Raw genomic sequence first — 12,124 nt, forward strand, 5'->3', positions numbered from 1 at the left:
ATCTTCCTAGATTGTTGTTGATAATCCTTAGTGTTCAGCTGCTGCGGTCACATCCCCACTGATCCCTTTGAAGCCTCTCTTTTCTGAAGTCCTTATTTTTGTTTTGTGCTTCTCTGTCCTAGGACATGAAAATTCTGGAGGAGATGGTATTTATAGAAACTCCAGAGAAGTTTTCTGTGTTGATAATTTTAAAACGACTCACATTCCTCAATTTTTTACTTTTAAGTTTGGTCTTTAAAAGTATCAGTTTTCTTTAAGCAAAGTGTGCCAGCAGACTTGACTTCTTTCAAATAAATTCCCTTTGGGATTAATTAAAATCCATTCCCTGTAAATCAGGCAGAAAAGGTAAAATTATTGCACACAATGAAAATTACTCGTTCTGTGAAGTCCTTGGTCCATTAGTTTATAAAGTAACTAATTTCCAATAGTTACATTATAAAATGTGGGATATGAGAAATATGTTCTTATTTTACAGGATAACTGAGTTTCTTTCATATACTTCTCTAAATGTTTTTCTCCTGAGGAATAATTGGTTGGAGTAAGGATACAGATGAGAGAGGGGCAAATGGTTCTAATAGCGTGCCCATGCTCATGCTAGTGGTGAGTGGTTGAACAGGATGCAAACCCAGGACTGGAACACTCCAAAGCTGCAGGCACTTTCTATTTTGCTGTGATCTGGCATCTTATATGCACATGTGAGTGTGTGTAATTTTGTGTATGTGAGAGGATGTAGCATGAAAGATAGAAAAACTTCTAGATGGATGACTCAATGGAAAGAAGGTGAAGAAGACCCTTTCCTATTATGGCATACTTTATCCTATTTTAATACAAACATACCTACCAAACAAAAACTTGCATCAGCACTGTCTCATTAATGTGGCTTGGAGAGGAAAAACATTGTCACCACATAGTATGTAGAGTCATTATATATGTCATCCTATATAGTACATCCATAGTAACATCATTATCTCTCTCTGTTGAGTGACTTTCACAATCATGCTATGCAACTTCCTGGTCTGTAATAAATTCTATAAAACTTTACTTCAGGTCAGGATGCAGCAGGCCAAGATATTAACCTTATGACCTCTTTACATTGCCCTGCTTCCCTCCTAGAGGTACCTTACCATAGTGAGAAATTGTTCAAGAGATTGGAAGGAAGGAACATTTTATATTCTCATAGTCTTAAGTTTTCTGCTCCCTCCACCCCCCAGCTTCCTACCTCCTTCCAGTGTGTCTTGGTTTCTTAGATGAGTTGCAGGATTAACTTGTTACCTCATTTCTCAAACATGGACACACATGCAAGTTACCTCTGAAGGAAATTTTTATACAAACAGGAATGAATCATTTATTATTCCAAATGGAATTTGATAAGGAAGAATTGGTGTGTGTTTTTTTTTTTTCAGAATGGATCAGAGAAAATAGGATGCTCTGATTCTAAATAGTCAGTCCTAATTATTGAACTGAAATATCTCTATAAAACAGTGAAAAGCTCATCAGCCACCATATAGGGATGGAAAGAAGACTTAAAAACATTCATCTCAGTCAGCTGTAATTCTATGTTTACCTAGTAATCTCCTGATCTGTCTTGAGTCGAAAGATTCATTCCTATAAAAATTCATACCTGATTCTTGAGCTATTGATTCAACATTCAACAAATTGTTTTAAGCACCTTAAGTCTAGCATAACTGGAGGCAATTTTACTTCCCAGGAGACATTTGGCAATGTCTGGAGGCATTTTTGATTGTCACACTGGAAGAATGCCAACTGGTATCTAATGGGTAGAGAATAAGGATGCTATTAAACATCCTACAATGTGCAAGACAGCCCCCACAGCAAAGAATTATACAGTTCAAAATGTCAGAGGCACCAGGGTTAGGAAACCCTGTGTAGCCTTTTTCAACACACGCAATATATATACCAGGTGATGAAACTGGTCCTTGCCCTCACTATGCTTATAAACTACTAGAGGAAATAGAAATTAGTCCAATAGAACACAAACACCTATAAAATTCAGCTGGTATAATTGCAATGATAGAAGGATGCATGAGACTCTGGAAGGAATTTTCCAAAAGGTGCATTAGAACATGGCAAGGTTAAGGTCAGGGGGAAGTAGTGATGGAGCCAGGATCAGTAGGAACTACTTCAGTAATGAGAAAAAGGAAAAGCTTTCCAAGCAGAGTGAATAGCATGTGCAAAGTCCTGGCTGTAGGATGAAGCATTGTGAGAAGGGATTGCCAGAAAGATAGGGTCCCTGAAACAAAGAGAGTACAGAGGAGGCTAGAAGTTAGTAGGGTTCAGACCTTATATGGCCTTGTAAGCCATGTGATGATTCAGCTTTGTCATAAGGGCCAGATTTTACTTTCCCTGAAAAGTAATTAAGGGGAATGTGACTGCTTGATGTAGAGAAAAAAGAACATGCTTTGGGATCAGGCAAATCTCATCTCAGCTACCTGCTCCATCTTGGACAAATTACTCAAATTCTCTAAATACTTTACCTTTTAATTTTCCTTTAAAATTGGGATAACTTCCTTTGCATAGATTTTATAAGTATTAATTGATATATGCTGTAAAATGCAATACTAAGAGTACCTCCTTCTTGGGGTTGTTGAAAGAATTAAATGAATTAATATATGTAAAGCATGTGGAATATAGTTAATACAATATACAATTCAGCTATTATAATTATTATAATGTTTATCACAGAGTAGACACAATACATTTTGCTTCCAACCCCTCCCATCTCCTCCGCTCTTCCATTTACAAGCACTGATGACACCCCACGAGTCCCAGAATGTCTCAGGTAGCGCAGTCCTGTGTGGCTTTTGGGATCCCACTGTTTTGCCTGCAGATGCACCCCCTGCGCGCGCGCACACACACACACACACACACACACCCCAAAGATTATATTAATTATTCAAGGCCTATGTGGAGGACTTGCCTATGAGTAAATGGGGCAATAGAGAGCCTAAATTCACATACAGGCATACAAGCATGCTCATACTTATGACCAACCAACATTTTTTTCAGAGGAATTAAGTTGATTTGCTAAAATCCAAGGGATTGTCTCTGCTCTAGAAGAGTTAAACAAAGAGAGATGTCAAGGGAAAGGTGAAATATTTAATAAGTATTCATTGAGGCTCTATTAAGTATGTAAGACTATTCAAGGCCCTGTGGAATTAGGGAATATATAATTTGATCTCAGTTGTCCAGGGCAATAATTTGGGACTTGGGTTGAACCCCATTATGACAAACCTGGTGGGAGTAAACTCTGAAACAGGAGGCTCAAATGACCTGGGTTAGGGAACTTCATATGTCTCAGGAAATTATTTCAAGCATTGATCACATTTGCTAAAGGGTTTGATATTGGCCTTCACTTTGACAAGCATACTTCAGACTTCCCTTGGGACAGAGCATCCAAAGTATAGTGACATTTAGTTTAGACTGATTATCTAGTAACAGGGGAGGAGACCAGCATCACAAAGCTGCCATCTTCTGGGAAATGAAACTTACCAGGCAAGACCCTAAATGGCAAAGCAATTTACTCCCTCCAAGTCTTTTGTCTGGGAACCTTATGTAAAGCCCTGTCTCATGGGGGAATCTCTCCAGGCTAATCACTCTCCCTTCTCTATCACCTAAACAGTCAGGCATCAACTGCTGGATACTGGCTTTTATATATAAAACTGAGGAGGCTGGCTCAGTATTCCCCTATCTCTTCTCAGGCTGGAAGAAAGAGAAATATTTTTCTACCTCCTCTAGATTTAAAACATCCCAGGCACCTGCTGACACTGGAACTAGAAAAGTGAGTAAAAGCTTTACAATCCAGACTTCAGGATTTCAGGCCTAGATTAACCAACAATTTACAGTGTTTTCTCAGAACAAAATGGTAATAACTCATCTTGGTCAAAGAAATGTTGAGGGAATGAAAAATATAAATTTGGATAAAGCTCAAGAGTTAATAAAAATGATTTTCTCAGATGGTATCTCATTTAATCCTCCACTGTGAGGCAGACATTATTAATAACTCATTCATAGATTTGAAGAAAGGAAGAGGAATTAACATTTATTGTACAACCTAATAGGTTTCATACATCAAACCAATTATTCTAAAAATTATCTCACCTGATCTCATCCCAGACCCATTAGGTAAGTGTTATTTACACCGTTTAAAGGTGAGGAAGCAGAAATCAATGTGAGATGATCTGTGTAGGGGATAATGCTATTAATAGCAGACTGAGATTCTATCTCGAGTCTGTTTCTTGCCAAATCCAATAACCCCATTTTTTGTACATAATGCTAACTAGACAATTTGGGAGCTGTTCTAGCATAGTCTATCTGGATTTCCAGAGTGAATGGGAGACTATTTCTCATGACACCCTTGCAAACTGGGGCTGGGATGGCTGGAGAGGTGAGAAATGGGATAACAGCATGATGTGGAATATTATCTGGATGTACTCAGAGGGTGTGTATTCATGAACCAGCACCAGCCTGAGAGAGATTTCTAGAGATGATGCTGAAGTCCTCTTATCCTGCCCCAGTACTTTGCAACATATTTAGTAATAGCTTGGAATAGCCTGTTGATGATATCTTAATACAATAAATTTCATTCACTTTGAACCACAAAACACTGTTTTGTCTGTCTAGATCATATACCCCATCACTTCTGCCTACCCCTTCTTCCCTAGTTAATTTCCACTCCTCAGATATAAGCTCAAATATTACTTTCTCTAGGAAGATTTTTCAGAATCTCCTACCACCCACACCTCCCAACAAGGCCAGGCCCCATGTTGCATGGTTTTACTGCACACTGTACTTTCCTTTACAGCATTAATCATAGTTTGTTCTAATACATAGTTTTGCCAGATTCTTTTATTAACACCACCTGCCTCTCTTTTTAGGATGTAATCTCCACTTGGGCACAGACTGTGCCTATTTTGCTAACCATTGTTTACTATGCTTGACACTTAATAAATAAAAAATAATAAATGTGAGTGACTTTGGGAAGAATAGTTAAAGCATGGGGTGGCAGTTCACAGATTTAAAAATCTCAATCTTAACAGCCTGGAGCCATGGACTAATGTTAAAGGAATGATGAAGGATGTTCTGCTTGTTGAGAAAAATGATCAGAAGTTTTAGCATCCAGAGAAATAAATATCATTCAAAGTTTGAGGAGATCATTAAAGCAGTCAAATACAAACCAATGAATTAATCTGATTTCCTAAGTCTGAAGGAACAGACTTCCAATGACCAAGCAGGTAATGCTGTGATTTTTAATGCTGATCATTATTGTGATCTGCCCATGCAGCACACTTTTAATGGAGATATTTAGAATATAAATATTTCCAGAGCCCAAATAGTGAAAAGTATCAAGACCATGTAATGTGAAGGATAAAGTAAACCAGGGAGAAAATTTAGGGCAGCATGAGAATGGCTCTTTGTATCTCAAATGTTTCATGCTGAAATGGCCCCATGAAGTAGGAAAATGAAGAAGTTGCATGGAGGCAGGCAGGTTTCAGCTGATTATAAGAAAGCACTTTTGGAGAACTGAGTTGCCCAACAGTGGAGCAAGTTTGTCAGGAGGTAGTGAGATTTCTTGGGCACTGAAGATGGGCAGAGGTTGAGTCATCAGATTCTATATGGGAAATTCAAGCACCAATGGGGGACTGAAATAGGCAATTTCTGAGGCTCCTTCCAATTCTAAGCATTCATGAGCTATGATAGCTTTGATGTGGATATTTCATTATAGAGCTTGGAAGCAAAATTAATAAAATCTGAATGTGACTGATTATAATAAAAGTTTCAGAAGTCATCATTAATAACACCAATTTCAGAGTCTTCCATCATACTATATGGAGCACACTAGCCTTTAGATATCTGTTCATTGCAGCATTCTTTATCTCTATATCCTTGTCCAAAGTATAGCCCCAAATGTTGGATGCCAAGTTGTTTTACAAAAGGTCTCCTTAACACATGACTTTCTTATGAAATAATCCTAAAAGTGAAAAGAGAAAAATGTAATAAAAAATGTGAATGACTTAGTTTTTCACCATATATTTATTGAGTGTCTACAATTTGAACAACATTATGCTTGGTTATGCTTGGCTATGTGGGGACATAAAAATATAAATAAGATAGTATGACTGCCCTTGAATTTACAAACTATATTAATAACAATGATTAGCTTTTATTAGGCTGCTATTATTATGAACTAGGCATAGTGAACAGATACTTTACATTATTAAGTCATTCAAACCTCACAACAACCCTATGAGCTAAGAGTTATTATTCCCATTTTTCAAAATTGTTTATAACCTAACATCTTTTTTTCCATGCATATCTTTATTACTCATCTAAGCATAACTGGATAAAGGAGGTATCAGTTATGAGATTTTTACAGTCATGTGGTCATAAGATAAAAACTATATAGTTATACAATCATTATCAAAGATCAAGGTTACTGGATTACAGTTCAACAATTTCAGGTATTACCTTCTGTTTATTCTAATACACTAGAAACTAAAAAGAAACATCTATATAATGATATGGTAGTCATAATCATTTGCTAAATCTGAACTTCTCAGTTACACTCCTCCTTCTCATTGGATCCTTCTCTCAGTCTTCAGGGATATCTGGGCAATGACCATTCTAAATTCTTCATGCCGAAAAAGGGTGTTGACATCATGGGGTAGAAGAATGGAACTGATTGATATTCTTGGAGAGACTGGTACCTCTGGGTTTCAGGGCTTATCTGGCATAGGAGCCATCTGAGGACTTCAAGATTCTGAAAAAATAAACTTAATAAATAAAATTTTGTGGAGTCTTAGATAGAGTCCAGGGTATTCTTAGGGTTTTCAGGAATACTGTTGTTTGAGGCTTGGCATACTGTGACAATTTTCAAAATCTGACTGAATCTTGCATAAGAGTAACCTCCAGAATGACCTCTTGACTCTATTTGAAATCTCTTAGACACTGAAACTTTATTTTATTTCATCTGTCTTCACCCTTTTGGTCAAAAAGGCATTGCCAATCCTATGATGCCAGAGCCATTGCCTGACATCTTGAAATTGGGAGATGGGACTCAAATCATATTATTTAATTTCAAAGTCTGTGCTAATTTTACACTCACATACTGCTCCTCCCCTCCCCACCCCATGTTTTAGTAAAATGTGGAATACAGTAAGTGGCATTAGAAAGAATTCAAAGCATTATTGACATCCAGACAAGGAACAGAGAATGGATGAATGGATACAATATTGTGAACTATTGGAAATGCAATGGAGAGCCATTAATGCACAGATGCTCTTAATGCTTGTGACAGTTCCTGAGCACATTTCTCCCCATGCTTGTTGACAATGAAGTGTTTGTATGTGAATGATTTTTACTGGAAGTGGTGTTTCCAGATTGAGATTTCTCTTAATAGTGCACATTGAATAACAGTAAGTATTATTGGGCAAGTTTCAAAAAAGTCACACATTACTTTTTCCTCACTCTTGAATATGAATTGGTTTGGGGAAAAATTTGAATGGATGCAGTTGGGAAGACCTGAAGAGGGAAGGCAGTCTGGGTTCTTTGCCTTGAGAACAATATTCTACTATCTCCTGATCCCAGTAAGTTTCAAAAACATGAGCTTTTATGAGTAGAGATTTTCCCTTCTCAGAGAAGACACTGTCTTTACAAGTTATGTCTGGTCATTTGAAGGTTTGGATGGAAGCAACATGGCTTCAAATGGATTTGGCTCCTTAGAAAGGAAGGGAAATATGGAAATGGGTCTGACTTGGCCTCTGAAATTCACCCTTAAACTTACAGGAAGGGTTCTCAGATCGCTAATAGCTTACGATCACGTATTTTCCTCTACCTCCACAAGCCAACCTCCACAAGCCAAGATTTGCCCTATGGGAAAATGCCCTGATTCCTTGAAGTCCTCACTGGATATTGCTAGAGAAACCAGGGGTAGGGAGGGCTTTAGGTTCTGATGCTTAACCTCGCCACTGTCAAGCTCAGACCTATGCATGCCCTTTGCCCCCTGGGTCCTCCTTTTTCTGTTTCCTCATTTTCTGATCCTAATAGAGCTTAACATTTTTATCACTGAATACTGCTACTGATCTATCACAAGCATAATTTGATGGTTGTGCTGCCACTGCTACCCTCACCTAAAGAGTGAAGACTACCCTTATTCTAGCGTTTAACCCTCTATGATCCAATTGAGGGATATTCCCTTTGCTCTTTTTCAGCACCTTACATTCCAACAAGATCAAATCACTATTGATCGTGACCCCCAAATTCTCATGCTTCTCACATTTTGATCATGTTTTCTAACAAGTTTCCTTTCCCTTAAATGTATTTATTAACCATGCTTTCTCTTCCATAAAGTATTGCTTGATGCTCAAACATGTAAATCCATCCTAATTTAATCTCTCAAGGCTGTCATAACAATATAACACAAACTTCGTGGCTTAAAACAACAGAAATTTGTTGTCTCAGCATTCTGGAACTTAGAAGTCCAAAATCAAGGTGATGTTTGGGTCATTATCCATCTGAAAGCTGTAGGAGAGAATCCTTCCTTGCTTCTAGCTTCTGCTGTTTGCCAGCAATCCTTGGCATTCCTTGGCTTCTACATGTATCATTCCAATTGCTGCCTCCTTCATCTTCACATGACCTTCTCCCCCATGTCTATTTATCCAAATTTTCCTCTTCTTATGAGGACATCACTTTAATATGGCCCACTTTAATCCAGTTTGGCTTCATCTTACCTAATAACATCTTCAAACACCCTATTTCCAAATAAAGTTGCATTCACTAGATCGTGAGTTAGGATTTGAACATGTCTTTTGAGGGGACACAATCAAACTCATAACAGTCCACTCTCTGGCCTGTTCCTCCCATTTACAAAATACATTCATTCCATCCCAACATCCACCCGAGTCTTAAAAATTCTAACATCAACCGTAAGTCCAAAATGTCTTCTACTTTAGTTATGTTGAGACTCAGGGTATAGTGCAGCTTGTAGTAAAATTCCTCTCCATCTGTAGACCTGTGAAATGATAAAAGTGGTTGTCTGCTTCCAAAATACAATGGTGGGGCCAGCATAGAATAGAGATTCCCATGCTCAAAAGGAGATATTAAAAGGAAAAAGAGGCTCATTGGACCTGAGCAAGTCTGGAAGACAGCAGGGCAAATTCCTTTAGATTTCAAAGCCTGAGTATAATGCTCTGTGGCTCAATGCCCTGTCCTTGGGGTGAGTAGCCCTGCCCTCTGTGCCCAAGGAGGTCTTGATGGCCCAGACTTCTGCATCCATGGCTCTGCCTTCCAAGCAATTCTTCCTTCATTTCATCCTATCTCTGTCCCTTTCAGGCCAAGCTGGCAATGTTTCTGCTGATATAAAATCCTCAAAAACTGTGCTGGTATCCAATGCAACCATTACGCAAAGACTCCTCCACAGATCTTCCCTGAATAACCACATCTCTATTCCTGGTTTCTGCTGAGATGGTTGATTGGATCCACCAGTCACACACCTAATCTCCTTAGCATATGGTTTTCCAGTCAAATCCTTGGCCCTGTCTCCAGAGTCTGCTATCTGGATAGGCTGAGAATTTCCCAAATCATCAAGTACTGGTTCCTTTTTGCTTAACAGTTAATTACTCAATTTATTTTTTTCCTCTCACATTTTACCATAGCAGCAAGTAGAAACCAGTCCATGCCTTCCACATTTGCTTGGAAATCTCCTCCTTTAAAAGTTATGCCTTCCACCCAACAAAACACAGGTAAAACAAGTTGTCTCCCACTTTATAAGGGTCATCTTTCCTCCAGTGTCTGAAAACATGTTCCTCATTTCCATCTGAAGTCTCACCAGAAGCACCTGTAACATTGCTATTTCTAGCAACATTATCTTCAAGGCAATCTAGGCATTTACTAAGCACCTCAATATTCTCCCAGCCTTTCCCCATTACCCAATTCCAGAGCCATTTCCACATTTTTAGGTATTAGTTACAGCAAGTACCAAGCACTGTCTTAGTTTCTTAGAGCTGTTGTAAAAATGTACCACCAATTAGGAGGCTTAAAACAACAAAAATTTAGTGTCTAACATTTCTGGAGGTTAGAAGTGCAAAATCAAGTTGTTGGCAGGGCCATGTTCCGTCTGAAACCTATAGGGTGGAAACCTTCCTTGACTCTTTAAGCTTCTGGTATTTTCTGAAAGTTCTTGCCATTCCTTGGCTTCTAGATGCATCATTCCAATATCTTCACATGGCCTTCTCCCCATTGTCTGTCTATGTGTCCAGATTTCCCTCTTCTCATAAGGATTATGGACCTCTTTAATCCAGTTTGACCTCATCTTAACTAATAACATCTTCAAAGTCCCTATTTCCAAATAAGCCTACATTCAGTGACTGGGGTTGGGACTTATGTCTTTTCTGGTGGTGGGGGAAGGCACAAACAATTCAACCCAAAATATATTCTTTCTTTGAAATTCAGTTGTCTTATTTATACTTTTCCTCTCACTACTTCTGACTTCTTTTATAATCATGTTACATATCTTTTCCACCATATCATGAAATTTTGTGTGTTACAACCATATATCCTTTACTCAATACCACAGGAGGTACTCAATATGAATAAATGAATGAAAGTCTTCCTGTTCTCATATTCATGACCTTGCCTCCAAAAAATTCCTCGGCATTTTCTTAAGAATTTAGTGAAAGAATTTAATTTTCACTTCACTCTTAAAAAAAGTCTCCTGAATTCCACCCACATCATCTGCCTCTTTTCCTCAAAAACCTCCTATATAATTTGGCCTCAATCCTGGAAGCTAGAAATTGAGTTGTAGATATTTATGTGGAGAGAGCTTGGAAAAAGGAGTAAAAAGGAAAACTAGTCCTAATCCTTCTGGTTTCTAATTCAACTCCTAATTGGATTAGATTCATGGCTCCAAGTGTAAACTAATGTATTGTCAGTCTGACTCTTCCTTCTATCCCTGTAATCATCCCCAGAAAAAGCTGTTGGTTCAATGAAATGAGAAAATCACTCAGTATTGATGGAATTTGCATTCTTGGCCTATCCTTCCTGCCCAGAGTTGCATGTCCTGTCATTTCTTGGAGTTAGACTGATCTATGCATTAATCATCACTGGGAACATCCTCAATGTGGTAGCCATCCATTCAGATGCCCACCTATACACACCAATGTACTATTTCCTGGGCAGCCTCTTTGGGGTAGAAATATGCTACAGTGCCATGGTTGTTCCCCATATCCTGGCCAACACCTTTCAAACACAGAAGACCATCACCCTCCTGGGCTGTATCACTCAGATGGCATTCTTCATTGGACTTGGCAGTATTGATTGCTTCATCTTTGCTGCCATGGCCTATGGCTGGTATGTTGCTATTTGCCATCCCTTACAGTACCCTCTCATCATGACATTGACTCTTTGTGTCTGCTTGGCCATGGCCTCTGTGGTCATTGGATTCTTCCCTTCTTTACAACTGGTGGCCTTCATCTTCTCTCTGCCATTCTGCCATGCTTGGGGTATTGAGCATTTCTTTTGTGATGTGCCACCAGTGATGCAGCTCATGTGTGCCAATAGCCACACCCATGAACAGTCTGTGGGGGAGGCAGCCACCCTGGCCATAGCTGTGCCCTTCTTCCTCATCACCACCTCTTATGCCTTCATAGTGGCTGCTGTGTTCAGTATCCAATCAGCAGTTGGCCACTGCTGGGCCTTCTCCACCTGCTTCTCCCACCTGATTGTGGTTCTGCTGCAGTACAGCTGTTGTGCCTTCATGTACCTGTGCCCCAACTTGAGCTACTCTGCCGAGCAAGACCAGCTCCTCTCACTGGTGTACACACTGGGAACCCCACTTCTGAACCCACTCATCTACACCCTGAGGAACAGTGAGGTGAAGGGGCCCTGGGGAGAGTGCTGACCAGGAATTACTTCTCCCACAAAAGCTAGGTTAGTGTATAACATATATGGCCAGGGTTTGGTGCCAGTCCATGCAACTGGGATTTCTCTCAGTTGATATTAAAACTGATCTAAAAAAATTATATATATATATATTACCTGAAAACTATTTAGCTGTGTGTTGGGGACCTGAGCAAAACATTTCTACTATTTGACTCAGCCACTTTTCTTT

The 12,124-nt window shown here is 39.0% G+C and overlaps 1 protein-coding gene across 1 annotated transcript; it reads left to right on the top strand.

The window, feature by feature from the left end:
- The first annotated feature begins 11,026 nt into the window (after positions 1-11,026).
- LOC119535741 (olfactory receptor 10W1-like) lies at positions 11,027-11,914 on the top strand. Its single transcript, XM_037838058.1, has one exon. It carries the CDS (start codon positions 11,027-11,029, stop codon positions 11,912-11,914), a length of 888 nt encoding a protein of 295 aa, XP_037693986.1.
- The last annotated feature ends 210 nt before the right edge of the window (positions 11,915-12,124 follow it).

Source organism: Choloepus didactylus, chromosome 6 (assembly GCF_015220235.1).
Source record: "Choloepus didactylus isolate mChoDid1 chromosome 6, mChoDid1.pri, whole genome shotgun sequence".
Classification (NCBI taxonomy): Eukaryota; Metazoa; Chordata; class Mammalia; order Pilosa; family Megalonychidae; genus Choloepus; species Choloepus didactylus.